General features: G+C 41.3%; 1 protein-coding gene and 1 long non-coding RNA gene across 4 annotated transcripts in view; one reads left to right on the forward strand and one right to left on the reverse strand.

The window, feature by feature from the left end:
- Window positions 1-20,188, forward strand: part of Abcc9 (ATP binding cassette subfamily C member 9) — a 124,383-nt gene that overhangs the window by 88,728 nt on the left and 15,467 nt on the right. For all 3 annotated transcript variants that reach the window (XM_050135244.1, XM_050135243.1, XM_050135245.1), the window contains 3 exons: window positions 2,153-2,245; window positions 11,197-11,299; window positions 17,899-18,003. In XM_050135244.1, the coding sequence (XP_049991201.1) occupies window positions 2,153-2,245; window positions 11,197-11,299; window positions 17,899-18,003 (301 nt within the window). The remainder of the gene's footprint in view (window positions 1-2,152; window positions 2,246-11,196; window positions 11,300-17,898; window positions 18,004-20,188) is intronic.
- Window positions 1-20,188, reverse strand: part of LOC126497337 (uncharacterized) — an 81,539-nt gene that overhangs the window by 51,183 nt on the left and 10,168 nt on the right. The window lies entirely within an intron of this gene.

The following is a 20,188-nucleotide window of genomic DNA, read 5'->3' on the forward strand; positions in this document are numbered from 1 at the left end:
TAAAAAATGGGGCACTGACCTGAACAGAGAATTCTCAACAGATGAAATTCAAATGGCTAAAAGACACTTAAGGATATGCTCAACCTCCTTAGCGATCAGGGAAATGCAAATCAAAACAACTTTGAGATATCATCTTACACCTGTCAGAATGGCTAAAATCAAAAACACCAATGATATCCTTTGCTGGAGAGGTTGTGGAGAAAGGGGTACCCTCATCCATTGCTGGTGGGAAATGCTTTCTAACGATTGGTTTAACTCAGTCTTATTTTCTAGAAATATAAGCTTATATGGTTTAAAGAAAAGTTGTTTGTTGTAAGAGGCTGCTTGTTTGTTTCCCAGCTGCCTGGCAGCTCAGACCTGAAATAACCACACAGAAACAGTATTACTTAAATCACTGCTTGGCCTATTAGCTCTATCTTCTTATTGGCTAACTCTTACATATTAATTTAACTCATCTCCATTAATCTGTGTATCTCCACAAGGCTGTGGCTTACTGGATAAAGTTCTTGTGTCTGTCTCCGTCGGGACTACATTGCTTCTCCTTACTCTGCCTTCTTTCTCCCAGCATTCAGTTTAGGTTTCCCTGCCTAGCTCTACTCTGCCCTACCTATCAGGAAAAGCCAGTTTTCTTTATTCATTAACCAATAAAAGTAACAGATAGACAGAAGGACCTCCCACATCAGTTATTAATCTTGGTATGCCTATCAATGTCTGTCATTCTAGTAGTTGAGAGACCAAAGCAGGAGAATCACAGAATCACAGCAAGTTTGAAGCTAACCTGGGATACACAGTGAGCTCCTACAAAAATGAATAAATAAATAAATAAGAAAATAAATAAATAATCAAAATATTTTTAAAAGAATTTACAAATACACATCTGTGTGAAGAGGGTTATTTTGAGCTGATTGAGGTATTTCTATTTTTAAGTATGTTATAGAGGCTTGTGTATAAGTCTTTATAGACAAGGACATTAGATCCTTGGGGGAACAGTGAAAGTTTCTTGGAGGTAGGGATTCAACTCATCTGATCTATTCCTATCTGTCTGTCTGTCTATCTATCTATCTATCTATCTATCTATCTATCTATCTATCCATCCATCCTCTCTCTTTCTCTCTCTCTCTATCATCCACAAATCTCTCTCTCTCTCTCTCTCTCTCTCTCTCTCTCTCTCTCTCTTTCCTTCAACACTGGTAAAAGTAGCAGCTATTTTTAAGTCTGTTATGCTGGGAGCGGCCAAGTGACTTTTGGTACAACTAATGCATCACAATAGCTCATGAAGCTCCCTCTAGCAACCAGCTTCCCACTGTCACTCTCTACCCTCTTCTTTTAAATTGATTAGCATCTTAACTAACTCAGAACTTTAAAACTTTCTTCCATAAACTGTTCTAACTGTACTCCCCCCTCTCAGTTACTCTCTCATTCTTTATATCATTCACGAGGACAGTTCTTATCAGTTTACTTCTGTTTATTGACTTTTTCATTTGGTTAAGAATCCTCTACAGTCCAGTGTCACACTTACAAGGCTATATACTTGTGTTATATATGGTTTCACATGCACTTGGGAGGTGGGGTGGAGACAGGGGGAACCAGGGTACAAGGTCATCACAAGTGATGTTGTGAGCTCAAGGCCAGCTTGGGTTACATTACACACCTTCTCAATAAACCAACTTTCCTCTCCAAACAATAACAATAAGAAGACCATACCCCCACACACAGAATTATTTTTCACTAATTCATCCATTCGAAATCAAGGTTGATCCATTATTGCATTTGCATTTATATTTTGTCATGATAACTCTTTTACTGAAGCACTCGATTAACAAAACCTTCAATAGCTTACAGTCAAGATGAAGGAAAGAATGGATGTGAAAGGACTACTGGTCCACACTTCATCTAAAGCATCTACAAAACTCCAAGTCTTATGTCACAGCTAAAACACACTGGCTGTGGGGTACATATGAGCAAATAGGTCATATTCGTATGGGAAACATTTAGACCAAGTTTTTAAGCATGGCAACTTAGAGCAAACAGATAGGAGGTTGAGCATAGAAGAGCAGTGACAAGAACAAGCACTGGGGTCTGAAGACTAGCAGGTTCAATGGTGGCCTCAGATCCTGGAGACAGGTGACACATGCCATTGCCTTTGTCCTAGGGATCTCCAGGAACTTGATGACAGCACCCAGCTCCCCCTACTTTGCCACTTCTCAGAAACAGCTGAAGGACTCACCACTATCCGGGCCTTCAGGTGAGTAACACATCTTCAAATTGCCCACAAGGGGAAAATCCACCCACAGATGTGTATCAACAGATAATAGCTAACTGCCACCCCTTCTGGGGGTGCACTTGTTTCTCCCAGTGAACTACACCATGACAATAAGAATGGACATTGCTTAAAGTTTCTCATGCGACAATTTAAGAGTAAAGAATGAATTGATAGAGTGGAAAGAATTGGCTGTGTGGTCTAGACAAGGTTTTCTAATTCCAAAGCCTCCACATCCTCATCTGAAAAATGGGGGATTGGTCTTGCTTATTATGACCATTGGAATGATTGACATATGCATGTAAGTCAGTCTTGCTTATCACAGACATTGGAAGGACTGGCATAATACATGTAAGTCAGTCTCGCTTCTCGTTTTCAACCCGAATCTTTATAGATTTTGATGGTATTCATAACTTTTCTCCTCCTGTTAAAGCAAGAACAAAACCCCTTCCCCAATGTAGCACATCTCCTGGCTTCCATTGTGAGGTCAACACATCCTTGAAATACACCAGCTGATTTAATTCAGAGACTTTCCTATTATCCAATGTCTTCCTCCTGCTGTTGTCCCTTTTGCTAAGAAAAGCCTCTCTGCCAGCACAAAGGAGTCTAATCAGATCAGACTGAACCAAATTAAATGTCTGAGTTTAATAGACAGCACACTCCCAGGTAACCGGGAGCATGGCAGGGGGAAGACAGAGAGACCGCACACCCAAATCCAAAATGACCTGTTCCTTTTCTCGGCACAAGCCTAAATACCCAGTGGGACTGATCCTGACCCCCGCTCTGGGAGGAGTCAGTGCTTGGCAGGCTGGGAGTTGGAGTCCAAGTGCTTGGAAGGCTGGTGCTTAAAGTCCAAGCACGTGGCAGGTTGAAATTTGGAGTTCAAGTGCTTGGCAGGCTGGGGTGACACTTCCAAACCAATATTATACCTTTCTCATTAGCGTTAAGAAAATTCAAAGTTAATGAAGCATTATGTAATCTATTTCTGGGAGTATTTTCCAGCCCTTTCTGTTTGTTTAACATATCCTTTATAGTTTGATTTGATCTTTCTATAACTGCTTGACCTGTAGGATTGTATGGTAGACCTGTAATATGTTTTATATTATATTAAGCAAAAAAATGCTTCATTTTCATAGAGACATATGCTGGACCATTATCTGTCTTTATTTGTGCACGTATACCCGTGATGGCCATAACTTCTAATAAATGTGGGATTACTAAATCAGCCTTTTCTGAGCTCAGGGCAGTTGCCCATTGAAAACCTGAATATGTGTCTATGGTGTGATGTACATATTTTAATTTTCCAAATTCTGCAAAGTAGAACATATCCATCTGCCAGATTTATTTTTTGAATACCTTTTAGGTTAGCCTCTGAAGGTAGTCATGTTTAGTTAAAGAAAGAGCAAGTAGGACATCTCTTTATAATCTCCTTAGCTTGGTACCATGTAATAGAAAACTCTTTCTTTAAACCTTTGCTATTGGCATGATGTTTCTTACAGAATTCTGAGGCCTTCAACATACTTCCAATCAGTAATTGATCAATTTCTGCATTATCTTGTGCTAGAGGACCTGGCAGACCCATATGAGATAAGATGTGTGTTATGTATATTGGACAAAGCCTATTCCTGATTATATCTTGAACCTGTATGAATAATGAAGTCAATTCTATATTACCTGGTATAAATTCAGTGGTTTTAATATGCAAAGACAACTCTTTCTGCATATTGTGAATTAGTAACTATATTGAGAGGTTCTTTAAAATCCCTTAGCACCATAAGAATAGCATATAATTCTGCCTTTTGAACAGAATTATAAGGGCTTTGCTCCACATTACTTAAATCTTCTGATTTGTAATTTGCATTTCCTGATTTATTTGCAACAGTATAAAATGTACAGGCTTCAGTTACTGGTGTGTCACATACAATTCAGGGAAGAATCCAAGTAGTTCTCTTTATAAGGTTAATTCTATCACTTTTGGGATAATTGCTATTAATCTCTCCTAAACAATTAGCACAAGTTCTTTGCCAAGATTCATTGCCTTCCAATAACTTTTTTAATTTCATCAGTTGTAAAAGGCACTATAATCTCTGATGGGTCTATACCTGCTAGTTGATGAAGTCTCAACTTTCCTTTTATAATTAATTCAGAGACTTTTTCCACAAAAGATTTTAATTTTTTATTTGGCTTATGTAGTAATAATATCCGTTCTAAGATAATATCTTCCCTTTGCACTAAAATTCCTATAGGGGAAATTCTGAAAGGCAATATGACTAAAATGAAATTAAGATTTGGATTCACCCTATCCACATGTGCCTCCTGTAATTTTTCTTCAACAACAATCAATTCCTTTTCCCCTTCAGCTGTCAGTTTTCTTGGACTATTCAAATCTTTATCACCATCTAAGGTTTTGTTTAAATGAACTATTAGATCAGGTGTTATCCCAACAGCTGGTCGTAGACTGGAAATGTCTCCTAACAATATTTGAAAGTCATTCAGAATCCACAATAGGTTTCTCCTAATTTGTGCCTTTTTTTCTTATAATTTTCTGAAAACCTATTTTATAACCTAGGTAACTGACAGACTCTCCTCTCTGTATTTTTTCAGGAGAAATTTATAATCCCCATTTTGTCAAAACTTTTTACCCCTTCAAGCATTCTAAAATATGTTTGGATCAGATAGCAAAATGTCATCCATGTAATGGTAAATTATAGACTTAGGAATTTCTTGTATATTATTTCCAATGGCTGACTTATAAAGTATTGGCGTAGGGTGGGGTTATCAAGCATTCCATGTGGAAGAATCGTCCACTGGCTGAGAATTATTGTAAGTAGGCACTGTGAAGGCAAATTTTTCTCTGTCCTTTTCTTGTAAGGTATAGTGAAGAAACAATCTTTCAAATCAATAACTATAAGAGGCCATCTTTTTGGTAATAGAGAAAACTGAGGAATTCCAGATTGGAGAGGGCCCATAGGCTGAATTATTTTGTTGACAGCTCTTAGATCTGTCACCATTCTCCAATTACCAGATTTCTTTTTAACAACACAAACAGGAGAATTCCAAGGGCTGGTTGATTCTTCAATATGGTGAGCATCTAGTTGCTCCTGTACCAGCCTTTCTAAAGCCTGCAGTTTGCCTTCTGTTAATGGCCACTGTTGAACCCATATCGGTTTCTCCATTAACCATTTTAAAGGTAGAGCTGTTGGTACCTCTAAAGGTTTGCTAGTTGCTTTGTGTTCTTGTATAGCCTGAATGACTGGTGACCTTTGTGTATAGTACCTTATAATATCCTTCCCAGAATTATGAGTTTCTGGGACTGCAGAAATGTTAATCTGAGTATTCTATTGCTGCAGCAGATTATGACTCCATAAATTCACTTTAATATTAGCCACATATATCCTCAGCATTCCTCTCTGTCCTTCTGGCCCCATGTGCTTTGTTTCATTTGAGATAGGGTTCCAATTACTAGTAATTGAACATCTGCCTCTAGAAGAAGCAAAGATTCTGGAGTAATGTTTTAGGTGTAATAATCTTTATTGTCCAGCCGGTGTCATGGTTGCAGAGTCGCGACTAGTGGCACAACCTGGTGCCATGAACAGTCCTGAGCTGCTTTGTTTTTTTCACCTTGGTTCTGGTTAAATACTAAGAAATATTCTTTGCTTGACAAATTAAAAGCAATTAAATCAATTCTGTATGAAGAGCAAAAAGCCCAGAACTCAAGAATGGGGAATACAAACTAGAAGCTGTGCAAGTTGCCACCTGGCAGAGAATGTGGCAGGGAATGCGGCAGTGGCAGGGGGTGTGCAAAAGCTTGGGAAATTTCCAAGTCACCACAAGCAGTTAGCTTCACTGTGGTGGAGGTTTTACAAAAATCCCCTTAGGTAAATGCAAGCCAGGCTGGTGGGGGTGGAAGACTTTCTGGACTGTGGGCAGGTTAGGCCTTTAAGCCAGTTTACTTGGTAGGTGTGGAGTTCAGATCCACGTGGGGTGCCAGATGAAGATGGATGCTTAAAAGAAATTCCACGCTAGCTCAGAATGGAGTATAATAGAGTGTTATTTATTTAGGGGTAGACCCACAGATTACAGTCCTCTGCATGAACAGGGAACAGGAACTGAATCACATTGCCAGAAGAGCAGTTGGACATGTGCTTTACCTCAGCATATATAGTATAAGAGGCCACTCCCAAGAGGATGGGTAACTTAAAGGCTACTGGCTGTAGGAATTTCTACAGCAATTCTAAGCTTCCTAAGTTCAAGGTCAGCCTGAAATCTGTGAGACCATATTTCAAGAATACAACAAAGCAAACAACAAAGAAAGCAACCCATGTTTATTGATGTTTGTGAACAGTAATAACTAAGCTTCCATGAAGCTGGCTCCATTTTCCTGAGGTTAGATCATAAAAGTGGTGTTACTGTGCATTTCATTTGCTCTGGAAAGTTTATGTTTTAAAGCACTGTATCTTCTCTCAACCCTATTACAAATATGCACAGACTTCAATCATAGATTTCTCCAGCCTCAGAAGTTTATGTTAAGAAGGTAGAAATGGGTTATAGGGCAGAACATGAAGGTGCAACTTTCCACAGCGTGATGTATGATAGGATTGCTACCTGAATCTATATGAGTTTAATTTACCCCACCCATATTTCACATCCTGGCATGCTTTCTCAACAAAGGTGGTAATACCTCTTCCTGGGAATTTCAATATTATTTATTGGTATTGAATATATAGATACCGACATCAAATTTATAGTCTAATAGTATGCAGTAGAGACCATTAACAAATATAGCATTAATGATTACTGTTGACATCAAGTAAGTCTTTTCTAATTAGTTTGTATGGAAATATTTATTTTAATAGTTAATACACACCAAGTACTATTCTAGATGTAGATTAGTAAAGACTGAATATATGTGGCCATTTATTTTCACCCCAATTACTGGTTGGGCTCTTCTTTAGCCAACATGTGACCTTATTTTATTTCCTTTATGAATATTTATATGAGTATATTTTCATTATCTGTTTTATTAAAAACATTTGCATGTTAATTATTCAATCTCTTCCGACCAGAAAATGAGTTCTGAGAGAGCAGGATTTTGTTTTCATAGTAAGTTTACAGTGATTTGGGAAATGTCTATATAGTCAACTAGTGGGCTAGTTTAGGCTCCATCCTACGGAGTCACCACACAAGAGAGAGGGTTTAAAGACAAAGATAACAGTATAGTGACATCTATGGAGTCACTACACAGACAACTGTTTTCAAAGGGTTGGGTAGGCACCTTGTATCTAAATAAGATGGAAGCACCTATAGGACAATGGGCCTTTGAATGAAGAACAGTTGAGCTGGAAGGAAAGTGGACAGTGCATTCAGAGGGAAAGGCATGAAGATTTCTATTTCATGTAAAAATCAAACCGAGTATTAAATGGACACAGTGATGGAGGTCATCACCATGAAGTTTGAACACAAGGGGGATGATGCTAACAGATACTGAATGAGTGCCTCTGTATGGAACTTGGACTTTATTCTTTCCGTGTTGTGGAGTTGTTGAAGAATCTCAACAGGAATCTGATCTAATCAACGTTGTATTAATTAGAATAACTGACTCATAAAGGATTAATCAGGATTGCTGAGGCTAGAGGTAAGAAGATGCTAGGAGGCTGTTGGAACAATAGTATTATAAGATGCATCATTGTGATGGACTGGTCCTCCTTTTCAGAGACTTTAGACATGAAATAAGGCCAAATACCACTTCTTTGGGAATATCTCATCTTCCTACCAAGGGAGAGCAATTCAGACCAGTTGAGAACCTAAACCACATAAAGAGGTAAAAGCTCAGGACAGTGGGAAGTGTTTAATTACCTGAGAATTTCACAAAAATAAAGAACTGATCAGAAAGGTTCTGTGCAGCTTGAAAAATAATGGTTTTTGACTACAATCAGACAAGTGAGCTTGTTAAAATTTTGAATAAATGACAGTGATAAAAACACAAAAGAATACAAAGAAATAAAGGTGTTCTCTGGATAAGAAACTCCAGTGCTAGTGATGCCCTTAACAAGAACAGAACTGAAGTCAGAATTTGGGGGGCTGAAGGGTTAACTACACGTGCACAGCACATGATTTCCCATATCTGCTTCTTTCCATGTCTACTCAGTGTTCCCTGGGCCATCTCTCTCTCAGAGTCATCTTTACTGATTGGATCTTGTGTTCTCTCTGCTCTCAGGACTCAGGGTGCACTCACACGAAGCAGTGAACCTCTAGTCATTTACAAGGAAAGTATTGCAGCTAAATTAGACTAAGTTGTCAGTGACCTTTGCCATTGCTTTATTATTATTTTTCTGTCTGACAGAATAGAGGTCTAAGAATGTTCAGAAGATGGGCTGGATGCGAATGAAAAGATACAGGCTGAGTGTGTCAAAGTTTCCATTAGGAAAACAGCAGGTTTCTTGCCAAATAGAAACAGAGAAAGAATGCTCACGGCACTTCACCCCTCCTTCTCCCTGCTGCTTCAGGCTGTTGCCAGTTCCCTACAAACGTGTGGAGTGCTGGAGATGAAACTCCACAACCACAGCAGGAAGAAGGTCCCAGAGTGAGCATGCTGACAGAACCAAGGTTTAGTTTTTTCATTTAGACTACAACTCCCAAGCTTTGAGCCTCCTGGATGCGTTTGTCCAGTGGGGAGAGAAAACTGCCCCATCCAGGAAGGCACTGGATTTCCTCACTTCTGTGTTGTCTCTTGTCATTCGGGTACTTACAATGCCTTGTTCACCTGAGGAGCCCAATGTCATCCCCTAAAACCACACTGGGTATCTTCCCTGTGCTCTGCAAAGCCTGGCTTAGGCCTTCCCTCTCCCCACCCTCTACCTAGGGTACCCTATTCAGATCTTGCAATGTACATTTCCCCTTTATGTTCTTGGGGCTATTAAAGGAAGGTTCCCAGCTGCACCAGCCTCACTACTTAGTACAGTTTCTCCCACCCTGAGAAAGACATTAGGTGTCTCCGGAATCTAGCACAGCGTGGAGAACAACCACTGACTAAATGCATTGAGTAAATAGATGGAAATATAGCCGACATCTCCCTAGCGAGCACTGCCACCTGACATGCCCCTGGCATGCACAGAAGTGTGACCCTTACAAAAAATTCTTCACAGTTTGTCGCCCCTGTTGCTGTAATCCTACAACCTCCTACGCCCTTCACGGATTAGTAATTCACTATAGTCACCTGTCAAGGTCATCTGGAAGGCAGATGTGTTCCTTGAACAGCTTAGTCCCAAGCCATAGTGCTGCTGTTCTTCAGCACAGGTCCCCCTGGACGTGGCATTTAGTTCAAGGCTACATAACTCAAAGTGAAGTAATGGTTTGGCTCTCACTCCCAAATTATCTGATCACTGTAGAGCAGACGTTGCTGTCTGACCAAATTATCTATCTGGCTTGGCATTCTGGAATGATCAGCTTGATTGGAGAGATACCAAGTATCTGCTTTATATTGGCTTGAATGGACTCTGATGGTGGGCCAAAAACTACCCCACCCAGGACTTCTCTGTCCTTTGATACAAGTGATGAGTTATTTAAGTTTTGCAATTTTACTGGAAGATTTTACAGGAGTGGGGGCCTCTTAGGAAACGAGACTTACTAGTGGGTCAGAAATTCCTTACAAACATGACCCCTGGATGGGTTATGTCAAAGCAGCCATGGCCACAGAGTGGGCAGAAGCAAACTCAACTGGGCGTGTAACCAACGTTCAAACCAGTTCTTTTCCAGCCCTCTCTTGTTTCCATTATTTGAGGAAAATAATTTCAAAATATGGATACTTTTGCTATTTAGAAAAGATGCTCTTCAGCATGTATGTCTGTGAAATCAAACCGCTGATGTTCAAGTACATAAGGTTCTTCTTGGTTTCTTAAAAAATTTACACTTCATGTATTCTTGATGCATGGTAGTACATAAGGTTGGGACGTAGGGTGAAACACGCTTATACACAATATATGCTTCCATGAAGGCTGTTTCTAGTTCTGCTCATAAAACAGACTATACAGGCCTTTATTTGATTATGTTGAACAGCAAGGATGAGCTTAGTTTTTTCTGGATCAATCTCTCTATTACCATGACCATTAGAGTGAGAACCCTGCCCAGCCCTGGATGATGGCAGACTTTCTTTCATGTCACTTGGGGTACTTACAATGCCTTGTTTACCTGAGAAGCTTAGCTTCATCCCTAAAGATACTTGTCTGCAGACTTGACAATTTATAAGCTTAGGGAGAGGGTCCTGCTTTCTTGTGCTCCTGCCTCCTTCAACAAATCCTGCCATCATCATGCGCCACCACAACCGACTGAGAGGATGAGCCTGAGTCTCTGCATTGTCACACCTGCAGTCAAAACCGTGCCTTAGGATTTGTAATCCCCAAAGCCATTGGCTAAAGGGATCGAAATCCCACAACAAGGGACCTTACAGATGACTGGCTCAGCACAAGGTCTGCTGACGATGACCCTATGAGCACGAAGGAATATGTTACCTGCTATAGATGCCCAGCTTTCTGTCTTCACCAGTTCTCATCCAGCCCGACTCAATAGCATTAGGAAAATTAAATAAATGCTTCAAGTGACAGTAGGAGATGTTGTGATTTCTGTAGCCCTTGTGACATAGGCCAGGTCTTGTTTACATGGCTCCTCCAATCCTGCAGAATTGTGAAGCACCCTTTCATAAGGGTTTGCCTTGGCAACGGCTTCTATTCCTAGTTGTGGCATGAAAAGAGAGCAAACACTTGCCGTCTTGGGCTCCATCCAGAACGCAGCAGGGTGGCTCTGGAGTTCACTTACCACTCGTCCATCCCATCCACGTGTCACTCTGTTGAGCAAACTGTGTGGTAGTTAAGCACGTCTGGCTTTTTTTCTACTTCTCCTGCTAGGTGGCTAACATCATTGTGGGCTTTTGTTTTTTGCAGGCATGAAACCAGATTCAAGCAACGCATGCTAGAGCTGACAGACACAAACAACATTGCCTACTTATTTCTCTCAGCTGCCAACAGATGGCTGGAGGTCAGGACGGTATGTTCATTGTGTTCCAGACACTTGGTTGAATTAGCTTTCCTCTGAGAGTCAGTACCAGCCTCTGTTGTCTGGACTTTTCGGTTTGTTTATGTTCCAAATGAAATTTAACTTATCACAATGCTTTCGTCAGTCACAACAAAAGTAGCCCCCAAGGCAAAAATTATTCTGTGTTGTTTTTTATAGTCTCTGAACTACCCCAGTTAATGGGATGGTAAATATTTATATAATGTCAGTTTTTAAAAGAGAGAATTTGAAAAGTGACCACATACACTCATGTCCTTGGCTGAGCCAGATAGCCTGTAAGGAATGGTGACTTTGTTTTAAGCCAATGGAGGGTTACGTTAGTACAAAACATCAATGACTAAGTCATCTATTGCTGTCTTCCATCCTATGTGACACGGAGAAACAAACACAGACTTTGGCAGTCTATAGACATCATATACCAGATTAATTTCTTTCACTCCCAGATTCCCCTGCATTTATAAAATAGGAGTAAGAATGTACTTCATGGACATGTTACTAAAATAACACGGAAAATGGCATAATTTCCCTAGTGTGCTGCTCTGGCTTGACTTGTTATTATGTGATAAGATGTCCTGTCAAAAGACAGCTTAGGGGAGAAAGGGGCTTTTTCCAGCTTATGATTCCAGATTACTGCCCTTCATTTTGGGAAGCTGAGGCAGAAACTCCAAATATCTAGTCATATGGTAAGAGTAAAAATAAACACATTCATATATGCTTGCTCACTTGCTGACGTGTAGCTTAATTTCTCCACGATTTCACATTCCAAGACACCTGCGCAGAGATTGGTGCTGCCCACAGTGGCATAGACCCGTCCACCTTAGTTTACTTGCTATGTCTGTTTCCCCAAGCACGCTCACATGGCTACCCAGTATAGTCAATGCCTCACAGAGACTCTGTTTCCCAGTGATCCCACGTTGTATCAAACTGACAATTGAAGCTAAGCACCTTCTGTGTTGATTTGTTTCCCCGACAAGATGCAGATTCTTTTTAAAACCCAACCACCAGAGTGAGCAGCTGATAACAGAAATTTTATGAGGTCAAAATGAAGGTGCCCAAGTTCAAGACTAATCTTATAGTGGATTGCTGTGGATTGAGACAGAGTCTTAGACACCCTGTGTTTTTCACCTACTGTGATTTCTCATTGGTTGACAAAGACTCTACCTCTGTGTTAGTGACTGTAGAGAACTCACTGGGCAATAGAACACAACTGTATTATACAAAATTTTGAAAGAAGCATTAGTTGTGGGAAACAACTAATAAACCATCTTTCATGGTACTGTGAGGGTTGGAAAAATCAGGACAGAGTGGCTTAGGAATTACAGACAACTGAAATTTAAGTAAACTATTGCACAAAACCTATAATAAAGCCCAAACGTGATTACTTGGGCCATCTAGAACAGCATTATTTAGACTAAGCTTTTATTTGTTTTCTTCTTTTTAAAAAAATCCTTGTTTTTCTCTAAGAGAAAGTATCATATCTGAATAGGAGAACTAGTGAACATGCAGAGTGAGTGGATTTTCAGAAGCATAAGGAGATAAGGACAGCAGCTGCCCATGAGTCTGGTTTTCCTTAGTGTGGAGATTAGGCGTGACGTTAGGGGTAAGTCCATTTGCCTTGGACTTGAGACATCTGACTATGACTTCTGCCCTTCACACTTCCCCATGACAGGTTCACAGACAAGTGTAAGACAAGAATATTCATGCAAACCATATGTACAGTTCTTAGAGCCAAAAGAAGATATTAGACCCGAGACTGCCAAGAAAGAGGGCAGGGCAAGATAGAAAAGACAGCAGCCAAGCCCAAAATGGCTCCCTCCATCTGACCCATGATTTTAACCCCCACATGAAAGAGCAATCAAACCTACCTGAGTATAAAGGAACTCAGTTTACCTGAAGGCTAAAGAAGCAATTACATTTTACAAAGGAGAGGATGCTTCTCCTCTCAATCCCATAATTTCCTGACTCCTTGGTTAGACATTTTCATGGAATATATTTGCTAATATACCTCCTCTTTGCATTTTGTGTAGCAAACAGCTTGAGAGCCCCTAGGCCACTTTCATAGTAGAATTCTACCTCAAACACTAATGCAGGGCTGGAGAGATGGCTCAGATGTTGAGAGCACTGGCTGCTCTTCCAGTAGTCATTCGTTAGATTCCCAGCACCTACAAGTCTGCCCACAAGTGCCCACAACTCTAGCTCTAGGGAGTCTGATGCCCTCTTTTGGTCCTTAGGTACCAGGCATGCACATGGCACAAAGAAAAACACACAGATGAAACACCCTTACATATAAAATAAAATAATTAAAAACTATATCCTGTAGTTCAAGAGCATATGCCATACAGGTGAATTGTTGAATAAATCAAGCAGATGAATTCTTTTGGGGAAAAATGTATTTCTCCTACTTGGCTTCATTACTGCTGGGCATCTCTGGTTGGATCCTCAACACTGTATCCACAACCTCAGCCTCACGTAACTGGTTTTTCTGTCAGGAAAATTACTACTGAAATCGCGATCTCAGAGATGAGAGTATACATTGTCCTCAGCCCCACAGCTAGACACACTTAGTTTCATACATCCTCCAAGGGTGGGAAAAAAGTAAGGAAAGCCTTTATTTGGCTCAAAAATTCTGCATCGAGCTTATCTGCACTGTTCACACAGCCCTTCCTGCTCCTCTTATTACCCGGTATCCAGGAAATCAACACGAATATCTGCTCCCCGTGAATATTCTCAAGGTCCTCAGAACAGGCACAGCTAACACTGTGGGAAAGGGGCCACTGCACTGGGTGTTAATCACTCAGGCAGCTTTTCCCCCCGAAGCCTCTAGGAGGACTACAAACCTTCATGTAGAAAGGAAAACGCTTGATTTCAGCACTTTCCATGGCTCTCCCCCTTACATTTCCACTTCTTATTTCTTCATTTTAGAGCCTCTCCCGTCACCCGTTGCTGCTGGTGGAAAATCCCAGCGAGAAGGAGGGAAAACAGAGTAGAGACTGAATTGGGAAAGGTCCCTGGGCTGCAACCAGCTTTAAATTCTGTCTAGTAAATTCCTGGTTCTTTTCTTTTTTGCTTTCTCCATTCATGCTGAATGGGAGTTAAGAAAATCTGATACTGAAAAGATGGATTAATAGATAAAGGATCAATAGATAAAGTGCCACGGCACACATCTAAAGGGCAGAGTTTGGACGCTAGGACCACAGGGGTGGGAATTCTCTGTCATCTCAGCACTAGAGAGGCAGAGAAGGGATTTCCAGGCAAGCTAGTTATACTAGATGAGTTAGCAAGCTCTGGAGGACTCTGCCTCAGCAAATGCACTTGCCTACACGCACACACAGATATACACAGAGATACATATATGGAAACACAAACACACACATCATGCACCCCGCATAGACACATGAAAAGAAGAAACAAAAAGGGTTAAGACCATCCAAGTTATTATCTTTCCTTGGTTCTGTGGTTTCCGTGTGGAAGATTCCATCTCGCCTACCACATTCCCTTCCTATTTGCTTAGGTTGGGAGAAGCATAAGAAAGGCTTTAGCACATCCACAGGGGCTGAATCTAAGGGATAAAGTCACTTGACTGGCAGACTAATAGCTAGACTGTGGCCACCCTGCTTGCTTTGGCAGTGGAAGGCACTGTTTTCCTATCTGTGTTGAGTGGAGTGGCCAGGGTTCTGTGTGTGTCCCCAGGGCCTGGCCTTTGAACACAGCGTATGTCCTCCCCTCATCCCTCCATATTAAACAATTCCAGTTCTCTGGCATCCGTGCTTCCCTTTGCAGAAGTTGTGTAAGTCTATCTACAGCTGTGGTTCCAAGGCTTTGTCATGCTGTGTGGTGGACGGCTCAAAGAAAATTCTCACCAGGAAGCCAAAACAAACAAACATCGCAAAAGTCAGTAGGCACGCCGTGCGAAAGTGCAAGTAGTTGGTTAGTCTATCTTCAGTCTGTTTGGTGCCAGTTCCCGTGGAGACAGGCCTGTAATCACACTGCAATTTGAGTCCCTCCTATCAGTTCCCTGTTCCCCAGTGCTGGAGAGAGACAAGGTCTAAGGACTGCTTGGAGGAGAGCAGAACCTGCAGTTTCCAGCTGCTACTGATTGCTTACAAGTCTGTGTTGTACAAATTCTAATTGGTCTTTTTAAATATAAACCTTGGGCAAGCTTTATTTGTTATAGCGCAAACAAAGCATCACCACAAGTCTGTTTTTACAGAGAATTACAGTTTTCATTATAAGCTTAAGTACAGGTCGGCATCATGATCTCCCTGAAATCGGGCCAGAAGCTTCTCTCTGGGCAATGGGAATCAAGGGCTTCTATTCCAGGAACATTGGCTTTACACAATCACGAGAGATTACAATTCCAGGGAGGCTGCGGAGCCAGGTCCATTGGTAAAAGCTTGCCTTGGAAACACAAGGACCTGAGTTCAGCCCCGCACTCCATGCAGAACCCATGCAAGAAGACTGGCGTGGTGGTATACACTTATCTCAGCATGAAGAGGTGGAGACAGGCAGATCCCCAGGCTCCCTGGCCAGGCAGCGTAGCTACATGGTGAGCTCTAGAATGAGTCTTAAAACAGTGGACAGCACCTGAGGAAGAGTCCCTGAGGCTGAGCTCAGGCTTCCATATGCACACACACGCACAGGCATGTACCTGTGCACATGCCAACCAAACATCACACATACAAAATTATACAGATGATTTGGTGTGCTTGGGCTCTCCCTAGAGAATAGAATCCATGTGTTTATTTTATTTTTAAAACTTAAAAAATTATATGTATGTATGTGTGTGTGTGTACATGTGAATGAAGTGTTTACAGAGATCAGGAAAAGACCTATGATCCCTGGAGCTAGAGTTGTAAGTAGTTGTGAGTCACTATGTAGGAGCTAAACATTGAGCTTGGGTCCGTGCTCAATGGACCCAAACAAGTGATCTTAGCCACTGAGCATCTCTCCACCTCTTTGTGAGTCTTTTTAGAAAAGATGCCATGTAATCTGTCCACATAACCACATCACGTTGAAACGATGCATTTTACATAGCACACTTAAGGGGGAAAAACTATCGCTGTAAGCGTTTTCAAGCTACTCGGAAGCTTGTTGGCATTTACACACCTTAAAAGGGGTCAGACGTGATGGGCTCTGCACTTGGGCAGTTATCACTTCAAGCAAAGCTGGGAAGGGAGAACTGACCTGCTGGGGTGCGGTAGGATGTTAGTAATGGCTATGTCAGAAGTAGCAATCGAAGAGGAATTTGCTACTCAGTGATATTCATTGCCTCAAGAGGTCTGCTCTGTGTGAGTGCCTGTTACATTTTTTATGTCTTAGGGCATGTTTTGACCTCTGGTATTCTATGATGTACACAGGTGTTTAAAGCTTACTTCAAACATTCGAAAATTATTCAGAACTAAAAACAATCTCAATTCCCAGGGGTGAGGAAGTGTAACTATGACTTCATTTCTTTTAATGTTTTGGTGACTTAGGCATAGTTTCTAGTTTTCACAGAGAAATTTAGAGTCAAAGGCATCTAAATTAGTTACCTGAGTTCCCTGGCCCCTAATTGGCAAAGCTAGCATTTGACCAGTCTCTAATGTCAAGGCCGGACTCATGGTCAGCTCTGCAACAGAGGGGTGTTTATAACTGTTTTGATACAGGTACCAGTGTGCACAGGGATCAGCTGGAGACACTTCTTTGATTTTAGCACAGTAAAGATTTTATTATTATTATTGAAGTCTTATCATCCAGTGGTTTGATGTTGTATAGAGTGATTGGAGCTCTCTCTAACCACAGAAGGAATGCCCTGATTGCCTGTGACTTATGATAAGGAAGACACCAACGTCTGAAAGTCTCCCTGTATCTAGAACAAGTGACACATGGGATAAATAAGGCAGAAAAATCCCTTGGGAAGTTGGGAAATGGCATTAGAATGGGTTTGAGGAGATGGGAAGATTCGATTTAGTTGAATCCAAGGCTGTCCTTCGTGAATTTATTTTTTGTAAGTTTCTCAAAAGGACTTATCGTTGAGTCATAGAAAAGTCTGGAGCTTTAAGACATGCGTGTACTTGTAACTTATGAGCAAACCCAGCCCTTATTATCATCTATCTACATAATCTGCAAATCTCACGTCCCAGACATAGACACAGTTGGTGAAACATTCAGCTCCATTTCCCAACATGCACCAGAGACTCCTTTGTGCAAGGGCTTCGTTCTTACACACAGGGGTCTATGGTAACCTTTACACAAGCGTATGCGAAATCCAAGCTAGGAAATAGTTGTCTGTCAGAAAAGCATGCGTATGAAAGATGGGGGACTAAATATGATCCTGCTTGTGATAACTACCACAGCTTCTCTACAGGTAACCCATCTCTCCCCTGAGAGATACAATTCCACTCTCCAGTCTGACCTCCATGTTGCAAGTCTTCCTTACCCCACCTCCGCCCAGTCGTTCATCTGAAGCTTGAGTAGACACTCATGTGTGGTGTGCTTTGCACTGACTGGTCACTCTCTCTCAGATGGTTGACATCCTTACTTTAACAACTGTGGGATCATGAGATCTTGTCCCTTGTTTCTCCCCTTTGCAGGACTACCTGGGAGCCTGCATTGTCCTCACGGCCTCCATCGCATCCATCAGTAGCGGGTCTTCCAACTCTGGACTGGTGGGCTTGGGCCTTCTGTACGCCCTCACGGTAGGTACTGACAAAAATGCCTTTCTTTCCATGAGATGCTGGAGGGACTGTCCACAGTAACTATCAACTCTCGTTCATGGGCACTAGTAAAATTTGAAATTTATTACATGACATTTACACACAATAGAAGATATGAACCCAAAGCTAACGTTTTAGGACAGCTTAGATTGATATCTCTCCTTTTTATTTTAAAGTTTTTATTTAATTTTTAATCATGTATACTGTGTGCTTGTGTATGTGTGCACACAGAGATGCAGGTGCTCATGGAGGCCAGAAGAGGATGTCAGAGCCTCTAGAGCTGGAGCTCCAGGCAGCTGAGAACCAACCAATATGACTGCTGTGGTTCAAACTCCCCTCTGCAAAAGAATTATATGCTTTTGATTGCTGAGCCCTTCTCCTGCTGTGCCCTTTCTCTTTGGGGGTGTCTGTATATGTTCATGTGTGTCAGCAGGTTATGTATAAATGTGCTCACGTGCCTGTGGAGATCAGAGGTTGATGTCGAGTGCCTTCCTTCATCCCTACATTTTTGAGAAACAGTCTCTCCCCTAACCTCGAGCTTGCTGATTTGGCTAGACTTGCTGGTCAACAAGCTTCAGGAATTCTCCTGCCTCTGCCTCCCCAGTGCTGAAGTTATAGACTCACACCACTATACCCAGCTTTTTATGTGGGTTCTGAGGAGCCAAACTCATGCCTTCATGTTGTATGGAAAGCTCTCTGCAGACTGAAGCATCTCCCAGTCCCTTCAATTCCTTTCTGGCATCAATACTAGTTTCTAAAAATTTCTCAAATCCCACAGGCATCCTGTTCTTGGAGGTGTTTGAGATCCCTGTCTTGTTTTTTTTTGCATCACAATTGGGGCACTAAAAAGGGCATGAATAAATATGAGACATGCACTTGGATGGAATCAGTTCTCCACTGTGTATGGGAATCAGAGAGCAGTTCATGAAAGAGAGACGTGGAAGGCCTTTGAAAAATACACATCTCTAGACAGTTGAATATAAAAAATAGGTAAGGTAGTGGGAGAGTTCTACCTTTCTTGTTATAGCATTAAATTGGTAACATTATTTCACCAGAGGTTAAATGTGCAGGCAAAACTGCTTCATTTTTCTTTGCATTTTAAAAAAGCATTTACACACACACACACACAAAACCAAAACATAGTTAAAGAACAGAAACATACAAATATACACAGATGCACTTAATTTAAGCACGGGTCATTTTTGAGGCCAGTTTGCATGTAACTCAGGCTGGCCTTGAATTTATGTAGCACAGGACAACCTTGAACCTCTGAAGTGCTGGGACCATAATAGGTATCTACAACCACCTGGCCCTGAAGCTTACTGCTTTAGAATACTGAACACAGCTCAGTTAGCATTCCCTGGAGATTACAAACCACTTCACTAGCATTCATTAAAACTCATAAAGGTTTCCATATCACACGTTCATAATATTAAGGAGCTGAGAAGACCTTCCCAAGTGTCTCATTCCGCATGATCTTGCTATCAGTAAAGCATGATCTTGCTATCAGTACAAGGCAGAACAGCTCTTAAAGAGAGAGCAGGTGGAGGTCAAGGAGATGCCATGTGGCTGCTGAAGGGGAGAGATGCCAGAACATTACCATTAATCCACAGCCTCGTGGCGATACACAGATTAACAGAATGGGTTAATTTAAGATGTAAGAGCTAGTCAGGAAGACACCTGAGCCACTGGCCAAACAGTGCTGTAATTAATATAGTTACTGTGAGATTATTTGGGTCTGGGTGGCTGGGAAACCAAAGTGCAATCAACTGTCTAAATATAATCACAGTTAACAGCGTTTTGTGTTTTACTTTTTTATTGAATTTTTATTTCCTATGCGTGCATAGAGGTCAGAACAACTTGCAGAAATCCGTTCTCCATTTCTACCCTGTGGGTTCTTGGGAATCAAGTTCAGGTCATAGGCTAAAGTTATGGCAAGAACCTTTACCTGCGAACCATCCCACTGATCCCCATGTTAATTCTTCTAAAGAAAAGACTGAATTACAGTATCCTTTCATATGCTGTTCATCCAGTGCCTTCCCTTTTGAGATACTTAATGTATATTTTATTAAATAAAATAGATACCGTTTTTAGAGTGAAAAAAAAAAAGAAAAATACACATCTCTTCTGAAGTCTCATGATACTCTCCCTGGTGTCTGCTGGCCTG

The sequence above is a fragment of the Alexandromys fortis genome, unplaced genomic scaffold (assembly GCF_014885135.2).
Source record: "Alexandromys fortis isolate MF-2015 unplaced genomic scaffold, M_Fortis_MF-2015_v1.1 scaffold_21, whole genome shotgun sequence".
NCBI classification, from domain to species: domain Eukaryota; kingdom Metazoa; phylum Chordata; class Mammalia; order Rodentia; family Cricetidae; genus Alexandromys; species Alexandromys fortis.